The 22,357-nt window shown below is 45.0% G+C and overlaps 1 protein-coding gene across 1 annotated transcript in view; it reads right to left on the reverse strand.

The window, feature by feature from the left end:
* Positions 1-22,357, reverse strand: part of RHOQ (ras homolog family member Q) — a 40,958-nt gene that overhangs the window by 9,886 nt on the left and 8,715 nt on the right. The window contains exons 3-4 of the mRNA XM_034764421.1: positions 3,483-3,647; positions 3-98 (exon numbers count right to left, since the gene is read on the reverse strand). Of these exons, the coding sequence (XP_034620312.1) occupies positions 3-98; positions 3,483-3,647 (261 nt within the window). The remainder of the gene's footprint in view (positions 1-2; positions 99-3,482; positions 3,648-22,357) is intronic.

The raw sequence follows: 22,357 nt of genomic DNA on the forward strand, positions 1-22,357 counted from the left end.
ACCTCTTTTGCTAACTTCTGTCCCTGCTCCATAGATATAGGCTTCTCCTTCAGATCATTCAATCTTGCTAAAGTTTTTGGATCATCACGAAGATCAATCTAGTCGGAAAGATGGTAATAATATTGCATGATGATTATACACATATTTCAAATAGAAATCATTGAGCTATAACATGTCCTCAGTTCTAGGGCCTGCTCCAAAAACCACATGAAGATGTAGATCAGGTCCCCAATACCTGCGTATCCAAAGGAAGGGTAGGTGGGTTATTTATTCTCAGCTCTTTTTCCTTAACTTCAGTGTGACACTCCAGAATCACCAATGAACACAGGAGGGGCAGGATTAATCCAGTACACACTGGGGAAAACTTGAGCTGCTTCTGCTTAGACCACAATCCATGGGACTAGAACCTGGCACTGTGGACCCTAGGTCATCTGCCAGTCTGAGAGGCCATGCAGTGCCATATCCAAGGGGCACTATGGCGATTAGGCACCTCAGGAAGTACTGCCCACAGGGTCCAGAGTGACAGCACCCTGTGGCCTTCTGATTGGTTCTTGCTCACTATTTAACCCTGAAGGGTGCCCCAAGAAGTTGTCTAGATAATCATGCAGACTTCTGGCATGCTGTGACTCCAGACCTCACCTTGTTTTCTGATCTCTGGCCTCCAACCCCAGCCTGACTCTGAGCCTGACTCCTGCCTGTTGATACCAGGTCTAGTGACTACTCTGATCCTTGCTCTCTAACTACTGCCTCATGGCCATCCTTGATATGTGGACACCAGCACAGCCATGACCGCTAAGCCAGACTGCCTATGCCCTGGTTCCCTATACGTCCAATGTCTGTTGAAATCAAGAGAAGTCTCTCCATTTGTTTCAATGGGTACTGGATAGGACTATTAGTTGTGGCACAGGCTTATGCTACTAATGTGGGGCCCAATCCTGCAGTGCATTCTGGGACTAGTAATCCTATTGATTTCAGTGAGTTACCTGGAAGAGTAATGCTTGTAAACCCAGCTCCCTGCTCAATAGCCTCAACTGCTTGTGTAACAAGATGCATTTTGTTTTAATAGAATGAAGGTAACGCTGGAGCTGTGACACACTTTTTGGCCAAAACTTTTCACTGAAAAATGCAGATGTAGGTTGACGGAAACATTTTGCAAATTCATGGGGAATTCACCATAGTGATTTAATGGGGGGGGAGGGGGAGGCCTAAAAATATTCCCATAAATTTGAAACATGTTGTTTTGACATTTTCTAAATGAGGTGTATACAATCTAAACAAATTTGTTTTGAAATTTACTTGATTTATTTTTTTAAAGATTTTAAAATCTCAAACTAAACATTTTGTATGACCCTGAAACAATAATTTTCTTTGACTCTTCAGTTCACCAAAAATTTAGAAAAAAATTCATTTTAGGTCTACCCAAAATGTAGTTTTAATTTTTTCAGATGGCCAACAAACTGAAGAATCAGTTATTCACTCAGGAATACTTAGAACAAAAGTGACCCTGTTTTCCTACTACTGGATGTGAGCAAGATCATGTCTACACTACAGCAGCATAGTATAGATGCTTCCTACATCATTGACTTAATTAATCCACCTCTCTGAAAGGCAATACCTAGGTCAGTGGGAGAATCTTTCCATTGAACTTACCTGCATCTACATTGGGGCTTAGGTTGCCTAATAAGAGGGAAGGTCTGAAAGAAAATAGCATAATGCCACTACATAAATCTACAACCACACCTTGAATACTGGGTGGAGTTCTGGTTGCCCCATCTCAAAAAAGATATACAGTACTAGAATTGGAAAAAGGACAGAAGGACAACAAAACTGATTCAGGGTATGAAACATCTTCCATATGCAGAGAAGTTAAATACTAAGACTGTTCAGCTTGGAAAAGAGACAACTAAGGGGGATATGACAGAGGTCTATAAAATCATGAATGGTGTGGATAAAAAAAGTGAATAGAAAAGTGTTATTTATTCCTTCACATAATACAAAAACTAGGGGTCACCCTATAAAATTAACAGGCAGCAGGTTTAAACTAACAAAACTACTGCTTCACACAATGCACAGTCAACCTGTGGAACTCATTACCAGGGGATGTTGTGAAGGTCAAAAGTAATACTGGGTTCAAAAAAGAATTACCGTATATACTGGATCATAAGCCATTTCGTTTATAAGCTGACCCCCCCCAGGGTGGGTAAGTAAAAATGGAAAATGTTTATAACCCGTTCATAAGCCGACCCTATAATTCAGGGATCAGCAAACTTTGGCTCCCAGACCATCAGGATAAGCCGCTGGGGGGCTGAGATGGTTTGTTTACATCGAGTGTCCACAGGTATGGAGGTAAAGCTAAGTAAACAAAGTGTCCTGGCGCTCCAGCCTCTTACCCTGACGGGCCGGGACAGCAACTGGTGGGGAAATTTGGGGGGTGGGAGAGGAGAAGCTGGAAGTCAGGGGAGTAACCCCTGTGACCACCCCCCCACATGACCCTAGCCCGGGACCCCCACCCTCTCCCCATCCCATCCCTTCCCACCTTATCTGGGGAGGGCCAGGAGAGGATGTCTCTAACCTGGCTGGAGCTGCTCCAGCAGGCTAGGCAGCGCGGCCGGAGCATGTTCCAGCGGGCCAGACTGGGTGGTGCAGCCGCAGCATGTTCCAGCGGGCTGGGCTGGGCGGCACAGCCGCAGTGTGCTCAGGCGCTCAAGCGGCACGGCCGCAGCCTGCTCTGGGGGGTGGGGCTGAGCGGCACGGTTGCAGCCTGCCAGCCCCAGAGCGGCAGCTGTTTTGGAGGCTGGGGGGAGAGCAGCGTGGCCAGAAGCGGAGAGACTCTGGCCCCACCTCTTCCCTTCTGTCTCTCCTGGCTGTGCTGCCTCTCCTTGCTCCCTCTGTTGGGGGGAGGGGCTGTGTCCCACCTCTCCCTCGCTACACCCGTTCATAAGCCAACCCCCGTCTCTGGTGCTTCCTTTTACTAAAAAAATTCAGCTTATGAACGAGTATATACGATAGATAAGTTCATGGAGGGATAGGTCCATCAATGGGCTATTAGCCAAGACCGTCAGGGACACAACCCGATGCTCTGGGTATCCCCAAACTTCTGACTGCCAGAAGCTGGAACTGGATAATGGGATGAATCACTCAATACTTGCCCTGTGCTGTTCATTCCTTCTGGAGCATCTGATACCAGCCACTGTCAAAAGACAGGATACTGGGCTAGGACCACCATTGGCCAAACTGGGTCAGACCATTCTCATGTACTTATGTCTTAATTACAGTGCTCAGGGCATGAAATATTTCACAGCCCTGAGTAATATAGCTAGGTCTACTTAAGTTATAGGTGTAGGCTAGGTCTAACTCTTCCAGTTGAAGTCAGAGAAGGAGTTATTTGGATCCTGCTGCAGGGGCCTTGGGCCCAAAGAAAGCACATACGTTAGATGATCTGGATTATTTAAATAAAACAAGCAAAATAAAACCAGACATACCTGGGTTCCTACTAATAAAAAGGGTACATTAGGTGCATATTCCTTTAGCTCTGGTACCCATTCCTCCTTCACATTTTGAAATGAGGCTGGATTTACCACTGAGAAGCAGATAAGGAAGACATCTGTCATAGGATAAGATAACGGTCTCAGACGATCGTAGTCTTCCTGAGGAAGAAAAATGTTGTTATCGGCAATCCTGAACTGAAGCTCATATTTTGTTCATTGTAACAGTTACATTTAAACAGGCTCAGTTTACTTGGCTGTTTTAGTGGTACCCCCAGTCAATTAACGTGGTTTTAGATTAAAATCCACACACAGGACGTAAACATATATATGAGAGCACGTGAAAACCCTGGCAATGTTGCTACCAGTAGTTACACTGTTACCTATGCAATATGATAATTATGGAAAGCTAAACTTCTTTAAAGCAACGTTCTTTGCCTATCTGCAACCTAAGAACTAGCTTTTGCCCTGGCATGCTGAGGGGAAATAAGCAGACACATGCTGATTCCACAACCATTCTGCCTATACAAAACGAAATGGGTGAGGCAAATCAGAGAAATCCATAGTGCTGCTTCTGACTATCCACCTAACCAAGAAACCACTCCCTCTTGGATCTCAGGTGTGAATGGTACCTGAGCCCTCTCCTAGCATTTTAAAGTGGCAGCAGGAAATTGTGTCCTATTACTGATGATCTTGTCCTGGGGGACAGAGTGGGATCAGAGCTCCTTTATCCACACTCTCCTTTAGCCCAGTGCACCCACCAAACACCAGGGAAGATTTGGCATTGAAGAGTACTGACATTTTCTAAAGGAAAAGACCACCCAAAAGCACTGATGCTCCTTTGAAGGAATTCTCAGGGTGGATGGACAAATCACTGAGGTGTTAGTTTTTTGGAGCCACAGCATCAAAGCCACTTGGCCATATTGGGAAGGTGCACAGGCACACTAGGCTTGTTCTGCTGGATGGCATTGAAGAGAGCAGGCTATGCTGGTGCCATTCCTATTTTAGAGAGTTTAATGTATATCACTAGCCTCAGAGCCTTTGCACCAAGGACTGGCATTATGCCCACATTGCACAGGGAAGGATTTTGGTCCCCTCCCCTCTACAATGAGCACCAAGGCAGGGCTAACCAGGCTGCTGCAAGCTTCTTGATACAAATTGCCATCTGAATTACATCCCACAAATATTAGATCGGTTTATTCATTAAATAAAAACAGCCTGATGTAATTCAACACTACCTACACTTTGGGAAATTCAGCTATAGTTTTTTCCCTGGCAACCGTAACTGCCAGATTGTACATATTTACTTGTAAATGCAAAACTTAATTAGCAAATAGTTACAATTGAAAGCGTGTCAAGGGAATCCCAGAGAATGTGAGAATTTCCACAGAATAGTTCTACCAACCCTGTCTCCCTCAGAAGTCTGGAAATGAACAGCTAAAGGCAGGGGCGGGCAAACTACGGCCTGCGGGATTGCCACCCCTGTGGCACTGCAGGACTAAGGCAGGCTCCCTGCCTGCCCTGGCCCAGCGCTGCTCCTGGAAGCGGCTGCCACCATGTCCCTGCAGCCCATGGGGAAGGGGGGACAGAGGGCTGTGTTCGCTGCCCCCTCCCCCGCAGGTACCTCCACCAAAGCTCCCATTGGCTGGGAACGGAAGCTGCTCAAGGCAATGAGAGCTGCTCAAGGTAAGCTGCGCCAGGCCGGAGCCCACACCCCGAACCTCTCCTATGCCCCTGGTTGGTGGGCCAATGCATTTTCAAGTCAGGGACTTTTTGTGAGCATGCCAATCTCTCCCACTGCAGTACACAACTGCAGTAAATGAATGTGCAATAGAAAACATGCACATGTGTACAAAAATAGATGCAGCTTTCAGGCCACAGTCTATGAAAAATCAAGCCCCAAATATTTGAAATTACTAGGAACAGAGAATAAATAGGCACTGTTACCATGAATTATGTAAAACCACCTTCAGTTTCTGATAAAGCCCACTTTAAACAGAATGCCCTGATACACTTTCCACCCTCCCCTCCTTATACATGAAAGGTGTATAAGGGATATTTCTCTCCCCTCTTGATGTTTGATTATAAGGGCAGAAGAGAAACTAACTCCCACTATTTCCATGCATGTAAACTGACTGTGCCCAAAATGTTGCCAAATGTAGGGATTAAACAAAATGAAAATATAGAGAATATTCTTCCTAATACACTTCTTTCAGTTCTAGTAATTTACTTGTAACTTTAGTAGATACAAAATTTTGAGGGAGAAATGTAACTGAAGTTAATGTCCCTTTTTTACAATCTCCCATTTCCTTATAAGCATACATTTTACCTCTCTACCTCTACTACTATATGCAGTCAGAGCCTATTCAGGGAAGCAACCACATTTACTGGGTGGAGATCAAAATCCTAAAAAGAAACTTCACAACTACAAATTAGACTGGTCCCTGGAGTGTAGGATCTTCAAGCTAGTACATAAGAAAATCAGACTACTGAAAACCTGTAAAAAAAATTTTTTTTTTTTTAATTACAAATCAGTCACCTTCTTCTGTCAGCAAGAAGTCACTTTACTCCGGCTCAACCTAACATTAACACATGAGAATGTATCTTAAACAAAGGGCAATAAAATATTTCATTAGCTGTTAGCATGATAAACACACAGCATCACTCAAAAAAAAATTAAATTAGTTCAATGACCTTAAAGTGCCTCTCAATCAGTCTAAATTCTAGAGATCTACTTCCAAACAATGAACACCAATTATTTTCCAGTTGCAAAGTTGTCTTACATTTGCATACTTTGTTGGAAAACTTGCAGTGTGCATGAAAGTTTAGACTAACTTTTTTTTGTCTTAGACACTATTCCTTTTACAGTTAGATACATCTTGGTACCTTGCATTCCTTCTGAAAAGCTGGCTAGCAGTTGTTTTAGAAATGAGCACTACTACTGTTCCTTTGGTACCTATGCAGACAAACTTCTCCTTTCTGCTCTCTGCATCCATTTATATAACTTTATACTCTGCTTCTTCTACAACAGTGAGGCCTACGTGTCTCAGTCCATCCTGTATAATTAAGGTGTTAAACTAAAGACAAATACCATTTGTTTGGATATTTTATGCATCACAATCAAATTGCCTGCTAAAGTACATAGTATCAGCTCCATTGACTTCAATGAAGTTCTGCCCACTTACATCAGCAGGGAATTTGAGTCTATATATACACACACCATATTCCACTTGAAACAGTCATAATGTTGTCATGTCTCTCATATTAGAGCCTTGTCTATGCTATGGAAATTCTTCAAAAATATCCCACTGTTGCTAACACTGGTTCAGCTCCACCAGTATTAGCAACATGGGTAGCCCAAATGGAAACAGATGGCCAGCTGCTTCCACCAGTTTCAACACTATGTCAATTAGACCAGCTCTAAGCAAGGTAAGATGACATGGTGCTTAAAATGTTGTCAGCAGCCAGGTTCCCATCTACACTATGATCCCCAACATTGCTAGCACCGATTGAGCTAAACCCATGTCAGCAACGGTGGGAAATCTGGGGGAGAAAATTCCTGTATTCGGGCCTAAATAATGGCTGAATTCCATGGGATCAGCTAGAAATACTGTCAGTCTAAACACTGACCATTTGAGAATCATGGAAAAAATCAGTGTGCCACAGTATATTTTTATTACTTGAATTCATCAGTGTACAGGAGAGAAATTAACTTTATTCCAAAATTAAGTGCAATGGCAAAATCTAACTATACTAGTCAGAAGTAAACATAAATTCCAGTTTAGAGTGCATGCACTCACACTCTCTCAATTAAAACTTTCATTCTAATTTGGGGGAGGCAGTGGGTAGATTTAGGCATTAAAAACATTTGAAGAATTTGACTGGAATATTTTAAGAAACAAAGATATGAGGAGAAAGAAGGTGACCAAGGACCAACATGGTGCAGTACAATTGCCTAACATTCAAAGTGGAGAGAGTTGTATTATGAGCTTTAAAAAAAAAAAAAAAAAATCTATTTGTCATCTGCCAAAGCAGCCAAATACAAATGGAGAAACAGGATAAGAAAATAAGAATAATAATTATTTTAAACTAAGCCAATACCATTGCATCCTATTTGTTTAATGTCTGCAAAGTGCTTTGAACGCCTCCAGTGGAAGACACTAGATTAGTACAAAGTATTTTATGTTGTTAATTGCAGGAAGACACTGACCATCACTTGCTGGGTGTCACTCTGGTAACCAAAGAAAGTGGCTGCCAATAGGAAGTGAAAGGAATAAAAAGACAAGGATATAAGGAACTGTTGCTAATAGTCTGTCTCAGCAACTCAACTATAGACATGTTTATTGATGCTGACAGATTTGTGTATGCATAGTTCTTTATTCAAAATACCCCTGCAGTTGTTTTTAAATGCATTCCAGGAAAGAGGAGGTTATTTACCTGTAACTGGAGGTTCTTTAAGATGTACGGTCCCTATCTGTATTCTACTGTGGAATTACACATGCACACCCTGTGCCCGGAGTTGGAGAATTTGAAAGTAGTGTCTATATACACCTCTACCCCGATATAACGCTGTCCTCGGGAGCCAAAAAACCATACCATGTTATAGGTGAAACTGCGCTACATCAAACTTGCTTTGAGCTGCTGAGTGCGCAGCCCTGCCCCCAGAGCACTGCTTTACCACGTTATAGCCGAATTCGTGTTATATCGGGTCGCCTTATATCGGGGTAGAGGTGTATATGGAGATATACTTATCATAGAACTGGAAGGGACCCCGAAAGGTCATCGAGTCCAGCCCCCTACCTTCACTAGCAGGACCAAGTACTGATTTTGCCCCAGATCCCTAAGTGGCCCCCTCAAGGACTGAACTCACAACCCTGGGTTTAGCAGGCCAATGCTCAAACCACTGAGCTATCCCTTCCCCCATTGGTCCACGTATGCGCCCTGGCTCGCCTCATGCCTACGACCAAGGTGATAAAGGGTGGGGCGGACCAACCACCTCTGCAATTCCTTCTCCACTGCCAATCAGAGAATATCCAAAGCAGAAGGGAAGACAAGCAGGTAGTAGAATCAGGCAAAGACCACATATCTTGAAGAAACTGCAGTTATAGATAAGTAACTTCTTCTTTGAGTGATGGTCTCTACTGTATTCTACTGTGGGTGATTGACAAACAGTACCTAAGTAGGAGGAGGGTGCAAGGATGAGGACGGTAAGGTTGGGCGGAGAACCACCCTCCCAAAGGAGGCATCAGCAGCTGAGTCTTATACCAGAATCAATTGGTTAGTGGGTGTGTGAAGATGGAGTAGCCCAGAGGAGGTGGATGGAATGCACTGACTGTCACTAAGTGGACTCGCAAAGGGCCAGAGGGATAGACCCGATGTCTTCCAGGATAGCTGTAGTTTCTGGTAGAACTCCTCTTTGTTGTGCCCAGGATGAGAAGTGTTTTCCTTTAGCTAGGTAACTTTTTCTAGTTGAGTCCTTTCTGCTCTTAGAGAGGCTGTCTCATACAGCTGAGGAGCATGCACGTTCTAGGGATGCCGCCCATCCAAATACCACACCCCGAGGTAGAGCAGTCATGGATTTGGGGTGTTTGATGCTGCTGTTGCACGGGACCAAGAGCTCAGGAAATATTGGGAGGGTAATCAATTGGGAGGGTAATCAACGGCCAAGGTGACATGCACAGGAGGTTGGGGAACCAGAACTGTCTGGGCCACAAAGGGAAGATCAGGATGATTGTTGCCCTGTCCTGCCATATTTTGCATAGAACTTGTGGTAGTAGCAGCAGTGAAGGGAAGTTGAACTGGTCTGGCCGGGAAAGAAGGAGAGTGTTGCCCTGGGAGCAGTAATATAAGGCTCCTCTGGAGCAATATGTTGTGCACTTCTTGTTGGCCTAGGAAGCGAAGAGCTCTCTGGTTGGGGTTCCCCACTGTGTGAAAATGTCACGCAGCATCGTGTTGTGAGCTTCCCACTTGTGGTCAGTCGTGAAGTGTCTGCAGAAGTATTCGAGCACATTCTGCGTCCCTGGAAGGTAGGCTGCAGATAGGGTGATCTGACTGCTGACAGTCTCTGGAACTGGTGTGACTGCCTCTGCACACAGGGAGGCAGACCTCACTCCCCCTTGCTTCTTGGTGTAGAAGACAGTTGTAGTTGTCTGACTGTATCAGGACATGGTGAGAGCAGATGAATGGAAGAAAAGATTCACATACCTTTCTTACTGCACATAATTCCAGTATATTGATATGCATTCTAGACTCTCGAGATGTCCACGTTCCTTATGCCGTGCAGTTGCCCATATAAGCGCTCAATCTAGCAGGGATGTATCCTATTAAAATTATGAACTATTTGCAACTGGATTAATATGGTTTTGCAGAATGACATGAGACCTGAGGATGCTAAAGATTCTGACCCAACCCATGCGGGGTGAGAAGGAACTGAAGACATGGTCGGTCCACCCCACCCTTTATCACTTCAGTCAGAGACATGAGGTGATCCAGGGCACATGCGCAGACCAATGGACACGACTTTCAAATTCTTTGACTCCGGGCGCATGTGTAAGCCCACAGTGGAATACGATAGGGACCATTACTTGAAGTAGTTCATTTTCTCTGCTGCTGTATGGGGTAGCTCTTCTTTTGGTCTGGTCTCCTTTTCTTTATGGTAGCTGGCAATTACTCTACCTGCACATCTGACATTGTGTGCCCCCCTGTGGTGGAGCACTGAAGCAGAATGTCGCTGCATTCACATTTTGGATGAATTTGTTTTAACTCATCCAAAACTTGATTATTTCTCCAGTCTACAGCTTGCCCTTCCCTTTATTATCCAAAAGCTTTTAATGTGAGGGATTGGCTTGCAATTCTGCAGCAGAGTAGTATATTTCAAGTGTCAGCTCAGACTAATCATAGACTGCATTGCTTGATTTTAGGGGAGTTCTGTTAACACTGTGTAAAGTTGATTTTAAATTGAGATTTTGCCTGACTCGACAGATGTGAGATGGGACGGGTGCTCTGTGGGTTAAAACAAGAGGACAGAGTCAGGAAATGCAAGTTCTGTTCCACCTCTGTCACCAACTCGCTGTGCAACTTGGAGCAAGTTACTATCCACTCTGTATTTCAATTTGTCCACCTGTAAAATTAGGATGCCTCAGGGAGAGTTGTAAGGCTTAATGCATCAGGGTTTGTGAAATGCTCGGAGGTCCTTTGAAGAAAGGAGCAATAGAAGTACACATTTTCTTTAACATCAGGTTATACTTAATGGAAGTTTTTTTATTAAACAAATTAAAACCTCTAACAGCCCTGGACCTCTGGATAGCCCTCTAAGACTGCAGTAAATTGTGTTTCCTAGTACCTGCTACATGGCTGGACTGAGAATCTGGGGCCTGAGGCACACCAAGACATTGGGCCCCTATGGCTCCCCCTGTGCCATGGCCCCAACTTGGAGTGGTGGTGGCAATGGGCCCCACTCTCCTTCCAAAGAGGCAAGGGAACAATGCCCACTTCTCCTCAGGCGTGCCATCAGAGGTCCCCCTCCCTTTGTGACCAGAAGAGGTGTTAGCAGCAGTCCCCGGAAGCCCCATCCCCCAGTACTTTTCCCCAACAACCAGGGTTTATCTGCTTAGCAGGTGAGTCTGGCCTGCTGCACTCATCTCCTTATGTCCCATGCAGATTGCTCTGCTTTAGCAGTCTTGCACTTAACACCTCCACTGAGATGCATGGAATAGTTCACACCTCTCAGAGCTACTGTCTCAGGCTGTCTGCAGACTCAGGCCTGGTCCACACTAACCCCCCATTTCGAACTAAGGTACGCAAATTCAGAATTCCAAGTACCTTAGTTCGAACTTACCACGGGTCCAGACGCGGCAGGCAGGCTCCCCCGTCGATGTCGCGTACTCCTCTCGCTGAGCTGGAGTACCGGCGTCAACGGCGAGCACTTCCGGGATCGATCCCAGAAGATCAATTGCTTACCGCCGGACCCGGAGGTAAGTGTAGACCTACCCTCAGATGTCACTGAGCTGGTTATATTTAGGTCACTTTTTCAAGCTTTTCTTCACAACGATGAGGGCTAGAAACTTTACTTTAAATGAAAGCTGACATTCTGATGTAATCACATGACTCCAGAAACTAGGGCCCTAGGCACAGGCCTAATAGCGATTATGGCTTAATCCAATCTACTGCATCTCTTTTGGCACTGAAAATAAAAAGCTAATACCTTCCTGTGACAGGATATACCAGGCCCTTTGAGTACCCCTGCTGGAGGTCTTGCAGTCCTACCATACCCCACCCCAGAAAAGGAGCAGTAAAGGTGGGTCCTCCAGGCCTGCCTAGACAGGTCACAGGGAAGCAGCCAATCAGAGCACAGCAGGCTCAGTTAAAAGGCGCTGCTGGGTCTGAGCAGGAAGAACTTCAGCCCTGAGGTAAGGGCAAGGAGAAAGGGGCTACATGGGAAGCAGCCCAGGGAATAGCAGCCATAATTATTAAAGCAGCAGCATGTGGCTGCTATTTATAGGGTCCCTGGGTTAGGACCCAGAGTAGTGGGTGGAGCTAGATCCTCCCCCTTCCCCCCCCCCACTGGCCACTGGGGGAGTGGCCTAAGCCCCAAGAAGGGGATTAGGCTTATTTAGAGGCCCAAGTGAAGGGCAGGACTTAAAGAGTCTCCAGAGAGGAAGCCCCGAGGGGAGTGTGCTATACCAAGGCAAACATGGACTTTAAGCAAGCCCAGAGACAGGGCTGCAGACATTACCAAGGGCACAGGGAAAGGCCCTGTTGATCCTTTTACCCAGAAAGGGTTCCTGCATGTGTTTGGGATATATATGACTTAGCTGGAAGGCTGCGCCACTGATGATCCATATGACGAGGGCAGCTGCCAACAAGGGGCGCCATGAGCAGAGAGAGAGCAGGTTTGCACTCACCTGACAGGAGGCGCTCAGGAGAGGTGAGTGCGCACCCTTACACTTCCCCTATACAGTCAGGCCTGAAGTTACATGGGTATTTTTGCACAGTTTCAGTTACGCACGGTCAATTAATTATAACCCTTTATTTTTGTACATGGTAGGGATTCACTTTTACATGGTGCAGCGCCGTCACCAAGATGCACAAATCAGTGGCATAGCCAGGACCCAACACTTGGGCGGGCCCCGACTTCAGGTGGGTGGGTGAGCAACGATAGGGGTGGGGGAGGGAAGGGAAGGCAGGAAGGATGGGGCAGGAGGGATGGGGTGCTTCCCCTCACCCCCTCCAGCCGGCCTTGCCGGGGGCCACAGAAACTCTGGCCAGGGGCCTCCCAGCCCCAGGCACGGGGGCTTGCCCCACTCTGCCTGCCCAGCGTTCCTGCTGGGGAGCGGGCCAGCCTCCGCGCCCCAACCCCACTCCCTGGCAGGAACGCCAGGCAGAGTGGGGCAAGTCCCCGATCCCACTTTCTGGCAGGAGCATTGGGGGGGTGGGCGGAGTGGTGCAAGCCCCCGCGCTCCAACCCCTTGCCAGAGTGTCCATGGCCCCTCGCAAGGCCGGCTGGAGGCGGCCCTGATCCTTCCTGCTTCCCCTCCCCCATCACTGCCCATCCACCTGAAGTCAGGGCCCACCCCACTGCTCCACACTCCCCAGACCTCCCAGATGAACACGCAGAGTTCTGACTTCAACAATATGATGATAATGCTGATACTGTATCAAGTTCATCCTCAACATCAGTAAAGATTAGTACCTGTACTGTAGTAAGTTTAAATTTCATTAAAAAAATTTAATAAAACCTGTAGTACTGTATTGTGTAAATTAGGGAAGTCATTTTGTGAGCCTAGAACCTAAAACCTTATTTCCCATAGACCCATGGTATCTTTTTACATGATTTCTATTTGCATGGTGTTTTTTAAAGAACATAACCACAGTGTAAATCGAGGCCTGACTGTATTGCAGTCTAGGGGAGGAATCTAATATCTCCTATCATATATTATATAACATTAATGCAGGGTCTACTTTGACTATTTCTTATACCATGGGAATATGTAAAATGTGGAATAGAAGTTTTCTAAGAGTGTAAAACTTGCATCACTGTGGAAAAAAATTTCAACTTGACAACTCTGGTTTTGTGATCTGCTAGTAATCATCTGTTGCTTTCATGGCTTATAACAGCTATCATAAGAGGAGGCTCTCAATCAGAACCATCTGTTTTTAGAAGGCAAACCAAAAATAGATATCAGGCAAAGCTGCTGGAGGAATCCAACCTTCATCCAGTGAAGGGTAACTGTTACTGCTGCTCAAAGGGTATCAGTGAAGCACGCACACTTACAAGAGCTGGCTTCTGAAGAGAAGTCCCTGCTACAAATCTAAATTATAATCCATTTCTCTAGTAGTACCTGGTAATGACAGTCTATAAAAATCCTAACTTGGTCTGAGTCACTTTGCTTTACTTTTATCATTTCAGAGTTCGTTTAAAAGCTATCGTTGAAGAGTTAAGGAAAGATTACACCACTGATAGTTTTCTTCCTGGATAAGAGTATTTCCATTTAAAAAGAGCTGGTCTGATATTTTTAGATCTGTTCAACAATAAGCAACTGGACAGTACTCTCTCTAGTGTCTGTTGTGCACACCTGACAGCTAAATTGGACTGAGAGTTACACCAGGATAGTTCCACTGGCTTCAAACCTAGTTACCCAGAATTAAGGGCTAAATTGCAGTTTTGCTACAAACTCTGAACAAGGATCAGTGTGAACAAGACTGTGTTTCAGCCAGTCACAATCTGGTTTCTGGTTCCCCACTTGTTCTGGAGAGGAGGGGGAAGTAGTCTGTGATAGCTCTATACCTAGCATAAGTTACTTGACCAGGTGCATAGGCTCATCTGATCTTGTTCAGCCTTGGCTCTACCTACTCCCGCACCCACCTGTGTGGATGGGGAGACGCTGCCCCAGGAGGCACTGCCAGAGGGAGAGCAGCCAAGTATTGAACTAACTAGGCAGGTCCCAATCTGACCCTAAATAAAAGCAGAATTTGCCCTGATGATAACCTGTGTTATTCCTATTATAGCCGTGTTCAGAGGCACTAATTTGGCACATGGCCCCATTGTGCTGGCTGCTGCATTTAGTTTTCCTACTTCCTGAAATCTTCAAACTTTATTTTCTATACATGCAAAACAAGTTCTGTTGACCCACGACAAGTGTTTGGGGAAAAGAGCACACAGCAAATCCCATCTATTTTCACAGGTTTCTGATTGCGTTTATGGAGCAAGTGATCTGTTTGCCCAGATTGTGGTCTGTTAATATTAGATTCACAGGGAAGGCGAGAGGCTGCCAATTTATGGCAGTCATGTATTTTTAATTTATGGCAAAGACACTGAGAGCACAAGAGAAGTGCTCTCTTACTGTGTTATAGAAGGAAATAAGTATACCCAAATCCACCTCCAAACTGGGATGAGCAGAATTGTTCAGAGCAGGTATGAATTATACATTGAAAAAGCCTAGTTGAATTATGATTTTTGATACAATTTTATTCTGAAGCATCTGTAAGAGTGGGATTGCTTACATGCCTGAGTAGCTGCTTTTTCCAGCTGGATATTTGTCCTTTATACAGAAGCCGGTTAAGCTTAGTTTCAATGTATTTAACAACTGGAAGAGACCAATGGCATTTATAATAATCACATTGGGTGAAACTTACCCACCACCACCAGTGACAACAGAAGACTCCCCAGTGCAGTGGAAGAGCCATGGTGTTGCATAGCATATGAGTGGGTGGGATGGCCATGAATCAGGAACACTTTGCTCCCCTCTATATGGGGTGTGGCTGACCTCTGCAGCTGCTGTGCATGGCTCACCACAAAAAGAACTGGGATGGGCTGTAGGGATGGGGGCTGCTCCCTGCATTCACCATTATGCAGCCCCAATAGCCACACATCTCCACAAAGGCAAGGGTCACAGCTGCCATACCAGTCTATAGGTTGTTAGAGTGGTTTGCAGAACTGCCCCTACCCTAACCCTCATGTTCAGAAGTGGATTCTATTCCCAACCTCCATGATAGTCCCCAGAACAAACCTTGTTTATTTGGACCGTGAATAAAATGAAAGATTGTTGCGGGAGGTAAATTTAAGCTTTCGGGTCTAGTCCAGCCACCTTCCTGACTACAGAGGAGGTCCCCTGGCAGTGAAACTGGTGTGACTCTCTGGGCAAGGAGGGGAAATGAATGCTGGGGTGGAGGCTTGCCCTCTCTGAATGGCATAGACCTCCACTCTGCCTGAGCTTCCTTCTCAGTGGGGGTGGAGGGAGCCAGACGTTCTGTTCCTGCATGGGTTTTCCAGTCCTTCCTCATGTGGGGAGACACAGAAGGGCCACCAAAGTCTACTTTGGTGTGAAGCAGCTTTCATAGAGCATCTACAGCACTGCTGTCAGAGCATGAGGGAGGATTACTTCTGCCCAGCCTGACTGGTGCTGGACTCGGGATTTGGTCCTTAATATACAATTTCATGTGAATGTCACTTATATGGCATGTATTTCCACCAGTGTTAATTATAGACAGTCACTAACAACAGAATCATAAAAATCCACAGTGACAGATTTTTTTTTTTTTTTAAATGTAGCCTGTAACACAATGCAAGACCAAAGTGAAATCCATGAAGATCTGGCCCGGAGGAGCTATGGCCATACTCACCACTTGAGGATCGAGACTCATGCAAATAGCTCTATATTATTTGAGAGCTGGAAATGATGGAGCAACTCTTAATGATACTGTTCAACCTAAAGTGGACAGCTGAGAGAGGAGGTCAGTTTAATGCTTCTATAGATGTTCTACATCATGGCTGGCTAACACCAAGCAAGTACTTCATGTGTGGGACTACTTCTAAGTGTCAAACCTATACTAAGACTCTCCAGTACTATGATGGTGGGGGACAATTTACACCAGCACAAAGTGAATTAGTCTGCAGCTTCCTAAAACAAGCTGTTAGCCTCAGTGGTTCACATGTTATGTTTGAGCCTGCAGCCTTTCTAACAAGACTGGCACCAACCTGAGACAAGCTGGGGGAGGGGGAAGCATGCATAGAGTCAATGCAGGGTTGCCAACCCTCCAGGATTGTCCAGGAGTCTCCAGGAATCAAAGAGTAATCTTTAATTAAAGAAAGACAGTCATGTGATGAAACCTCTAGGATTACATCCAACCAAAATTGGCAACTCTAGGTTAATGCTAGATAAATTCATTCAACAACCAAGCAAAGATTTTTTTTTTTTTTTTTTTTTTTTTTTTAAAAGAAAGGAAAAACAGTAGGATCCCACTGAGTTCTGTGACATCCCCCGTAAGAACCTCACACTAGCAACCATTACTCCCTTGGACTTAAATTTAAATACTTGACATTCACCCAGTAGTTCAACAATATGGCAAAAATGCTACACTCTGAGAATAACGGGATGGTCAGAAATTTAACTTTCAGCTCAGTTGTTTTCTCCTGGGAGATTGGGTGCACTGCAGACAACTCCTTCTACTGTACCAGCACTCGTTACAATTTGTAGTAGGGCCTAGAGGCAAGTAGCCTTTTCTAGAGGGAATGGGGAAAAAAAAAAGTGTGCTGGGGTAGTGTATTGTCTAATATTGGACACATCCGCTGTTTGGGTACTATATCCTACACATGCCGGACAATGGACTCAATGATCTAATAGACCTTAACAGGGAAAGGACCTATTACAAATAAAGACAAAAGTGATTGTTCCAACACTAAATAATTTAAAATAGGGTTACCATATTTAAAAAATAAAAAAAGGACACTCCGCAGGCCCTAGCCCCGCCCCTTTCCCACCCCCAGCCCTGCCCCAACTCTGCCCTTTTCCCACCCCTTCCCCAAAGTCCCCGCCTTAACTCCCCCTCCTCCCTCCCAGGCACGCGAAAAGGGCTGCCCGAGCGCTACCGGCTTTACGGTTTGCCGGGCAGCCTCTAGACCCTGCGCCCCCAGCCGGCGCTTCTCCAGCACAGCTAGAGCCCGGGAGGGGAAGCGCCCAGCCGGGGGCGCAGGGTCTGGAGGCTGTCCGGCAAACCATGAAGCCGGTAGCACTCGGGCTTCGGGCAGCCCCTATGCCTCCGGCCGGGCACTTCCCCTCCCCGGACTCAGACTTCGGCTCTTTTTAAGAGCCAAGCTGCCCGAGCCAGCGCTACCGGCTTCGGGCAGCCCCCTTGACTCCGGACCCCAGCCGCTGGCTGGGCACTTCTCCTCCCCGGCTCCAGCTGCTCTGCTCCGGCGGCGCAGGGTCCGGAGGCACGGGGGCTGCCCGAAGCCGGTAGCGCTGGCTCGGGCAGCTTGGCTCTTAAACAGAGCCGAAGTCTGAGTCAGGGGAGGAGCAGAGCAGCCGCGGGAGGGGAAGTGCCCGGCCGGTATTTTTCCCCAGACATGTTCGGCTTTTTGGCAATTCCCCCCGGACGGGGGTTTGATTGCCAAAAAGCCGGACACGTCCGGGAAAAACCGGATGTATGGTAACCCTATTTAAAAACTGTTCTTATAAGGTAAATGGACCTAAGTCTTTATACAGACTCCTTACAATTAATTCCTGTCATTGTTGCGCATCAGCAGATCCAGAATGGCACTAAAGTTGTAAGAGACCAGTGCCACCCAGTGTTTTATTTGTAATGAAAGATGTGCCGGGGAGCAAGCAATTTTTTTTTTTTTTTTTTACATTCAGAACTGATGCAGCTGAGCCCTGGCACCTCTGAAGCACAGATGTCACCTCATGCACATTTTAGAATACAGCACTATGAAAAATTTTCAGGAATTAAAGGGGATGTGTTTTTTGGAATTCTTCTGCACAATGTGCTGGGGGGGTGTGGTTTCTCAAGAGTGTTCAGCATCAGCCTACCTTCAAGGGTTCATGGACTTCAGTAGAAGCAGAACTAGCTTAACATTGAGTACATATGAAAATCCTATCCCGGGTTTCCACTATTCTGTTAGCAAACCTCTCACTGTTTATGCACAGTCTCTACCTCTGTGTTAAATTACTAATAAAGGCAGCCTGTGTCACCTCTGAGCTCCACCCAAGCATTCACTCCAGACATTGTATCCAAATTTCAATGAAAAGCAATACCCAAGAGGAACTAGCAAGATGCATACTTAATACTCAGCAACACTGATGATCACTCAGCATTCACTCTTATCTCTGGCCCTTGCTAGGTCTAATTTAGATTGCAAGCTGCTTGAGGCAGGATTCTGTCTTTGTTTTGTCTATAAAGCACTATGTTCACCTATGATGCTGATAAATGTGCCTTTGCTCTGGAGGATAAATAGTGTTTTGTTATATGCAAACCACCAAGCGCTGGCTATTGCAAGAAGAATTACTGCATTTACTGCCTCAGAATGATGCAGTATAGAACATTAAAGAAGAATTATTACTGTAGTAGCTACATGAGTCAAATGACAATCTTTCCATAACTCTTTTATAAGTGTTACTTTGGTATTCAAAAGCATTTTTCATAAACAGGTTATTCAATTCCAAACTAATATGAAATGGACTTTTCTTTTTACTGCTCTCCCATTCTTTCCAGTTTCTCAATAAGATTATAAAAAGAAGCAGTGATGGTGGGTTTGGTTTTTTAGTTAAAAATAATAAGTCTTGAGGCTCTGTTCAAAAGCATGTATTCTAGGAATGGTAATATTCATATGTGTTGCTAACTCCTGTGATTTTTATTGCGAGTCTCATGAAACCTAGTGTTTTTCTTAAAGCCCCAGCAGCTGGGCCTGTGATTATATAAGAATCACAGCTTTAATTTGAAGGCGAAGGTGAGCTTCTAGCCCTTATGGGTGTGGAGAAAAACTTGAAAACATTAACCCAAAAGACTCAAATGAGAAGACAAATGAAAAGAACTTCAGAGTGAATTTTTTTCCCCAAAAGTGTCATGGATTGGGGGAGGATGGAACTGACTCATGATTTTTGAATGTTTAGGATTGGAAATTAATATTTTGTCAAATTAAATTGACCATCATTTTGTTAGTGTGCTCTTGATATAGGACCTGATAGAAAGGCCATAGAAGTCAATGGAAAGACTCCTGTTAACATCAAATAGTTTTGGGTTAGCCCCTAATATAGATACTAAGAAGACAAGTAATGTGATCTAAGGTATTTAACTATGGAAAGTAGATAAACTGAAAAAGATGTATTCAGGTCCAGATTAGGTTTAGGTTGGGGTTCAAAATTGGCTCCAGAAAATGGGTCCCTTCTTATTTTAGAACCAAAGTAAGCAGAGATTCAGATCAAGAGAGTCAAACCTGCCGGAAATTCTCAAAGTTTGGTATAATCTCTATCAGAATTTCTAGACTTAATTAAATCACCTTAACTCAAAGAGGAAAGAGGGATGAGATTGGCCCCTCTATTTGATATTTTCCTTTATCAAATGAGTGCAGATGTGACAAGTTAAAATCAATGCAGAAAAACAAACAAACAAAAAAACAGGTGGAAATGTTTTATTGGCAGATCAATAATTACTGTTTGTTTTCAATATTGTCTCTTTAATTTATGAGAGGTGCACAGAATATTAGATAGGTGTCACAAAAACCTAGATGTCATAATAAAGAATCGAGTTCATATGGATGTTGGTCTCAAATTCAAGGACACCTAGTTACTAGTAATCTAAAATGTGGATTTTTTTTACTGTATTTCACACTGACTATAGTCTGTTTAGTAGTAGGGTCTCTCAATCAGCAGAGATTCCAGAAATATGTTTCAAACATTTCATCTGTATTCTTTAGTGTTGAGAGATTTTACAGAAGGGCCTCTCACGCTGGGTTAATTGGCTCTGAGGTCTTTACTAAGCTCTGCCACTGACTTTGGTCAAATCACTTAGGTCTGTAGCTTCCAAAAGCATCCATTACATTTTGGTACCCAATTTAAGGTACCCAGGGTCTGATTTTCAAAAGGAACTGTTACCTCTTAACATAAACTGGGGGGTGGGAAATGCTTTAGGTGTCTCAAATTTACCACCCAAGTTTAATAGGCACTTTTGAAAATGTAGGCGTCAGTATCTCTGATCCTCAGTTTTCCCCCCATCTATATACTGGGGATAGTGATACTTCTCTACCTCACAAGGGTGCTGGGAAACTTGTTTAATTGATGTTTATGAATCATTTTGAAATGATTAAATGGAAAGCGCTGCACAAGAATTATTCTTCAAAAAACATTTTTAAAAATCAACCTGTAGTTTTTAAGTGTTCCCTTTACTGTTACTGAGGAAATCTGGTTTGCATTAACAACTCTTCCCTATAATTCTCAGTCTGATAAAAGAATTAACAAAATTATGTTTGACATTCGTATGTTGCCCTGTAGATACTGTAAGGCTTAAATTGCACACAGCATATTAGGCACATTTTCATTTTAATGTCATCTGCACACACCCATTTCCACAGGCTAGTTGCTGCTGGAGAGCTCCATACGTTCTGGCTAGGGACATCATCCCCATGCACACACCAACCGCTCAAGGGAGCATGTCCTGGGCTCTACACAGACTGAGGTGCTGAAATACACATGGGGCAGTGGGCACGTAACTTCCCAGCTGCAACTAGCCTAACTAGAAAGGGAGAAGAGATAATTGCTATAATTTATTTTTTATCTACTAAAATAGCCAGTTTTTTCAAGTTTTACAGTAATTGAGATGCAAGCTGTTAACTATTATGGGCCCAGTGTTCGATGGATTTGCACTTGCATGCTCCAGGGCTGCATTTGACCCAAGACGCCATTTCAGGGCCAACTAAGAGTAAATGGGCTGTAAGGGAGGAAAGCCATATCTCAACACACATCCCTGTAACTAGCCAGAAAAGATGTATTGCATAATCAAGTCAGTACCATGGTGAAAAGAGAAAAGATGGCTGAACTGGATCATCAGATAATGGCTAGAGAGGTGGCCAGCAGGGATTACAGATATCACTACTATCTCTCAGTTTATATATAGCAACAACAACAAATCTCATTCTGCAAATTGTGTATGCAGCTTGTCAATGTAACCATGCCTTTCAGTCACCCTCATTCTCCCTCATGCATGCCCCCAGCTTCTTAGTTACTCACTTGTTTTTGTGCCTTGTCTTAATTTAGGCCCCAGTCTTGCAAACACTTATACACGTGCTTAACTTTTAGCACCTTAGTCATATTGACCTCAAGAAAGAAAAGGATTTCCAATATCAGGGCCTACATTAAGACAAGATATAAGTGCCTTTGACTTCAGTGAGAATACCCAGATTAAAGTATGCACTTAAGTATTAGCTAGTCCAATAGTGCTCAGATCCTGACTGAAGCTGCTGGGTGCTACTGGAATACAAATCCCCATCATTATCTAAACTGGGTAAACAAAGTGCTCAATACCTTCAACTTCTGTTGGTTTCAGTGGGAGCTGAAGAGGATCTCAGAGCTTTACAGCCTTGGACTCACAACATGGTCCTTACTCAAAAGGGAGGGGCAGCCTGTGTTCTGAAAAGAGGCTGAGTCTCAGCAAGGAAACATGGAGGCAGTAATAGGGTTACCATATTTCAGCAAGCAAAAAAGAGACGGGAGGAGCCCCGCCCTAGCCCCGCCCCTGTCATGCCCTAGCCCCGCCCCTCCCACTTCCACCCCCCTCAGAACTCCCAACCCTCCCCCTGCTCCTTGTCCCCTGACTGCCCCCTCCTGGGACCCCTGCCCCTAACTGCCCCCCAGGACTCCACCCCCTACCTAAGCCTCCCTGCCTCTTGTCCCCTGACTGCCCCCTCCTGAGACCCTCCCCCCATCCTAACTGGCCCCCTAGGACTCTCCCCCCTACCTGTACCCTGATTGGCCCAACCCTTATCTACACCCCCACCCCCAGACAGACCCCTGGGACTCCCACGCCCCATCCAACCACTCTCCACCCCCTGACAGCCCCCCCCAGAACTCTCGACTCATCTAAACCCCTCTGCTCCCTGTCCC

This window comes from Trachemys scripta, chromosome 3 (assembly GCF_013100865.1).
Source record: "Trachemys scripta elegans isolate TJP31775 chromosome 3, CAS_Tse_1.0, whole genome shotgun sequence".
Taxonomy (NCBI): Eukaryota; Metazoa; Chordata; order Testudines; family Emydidae; genus Trachemys; species Trachemys scripta.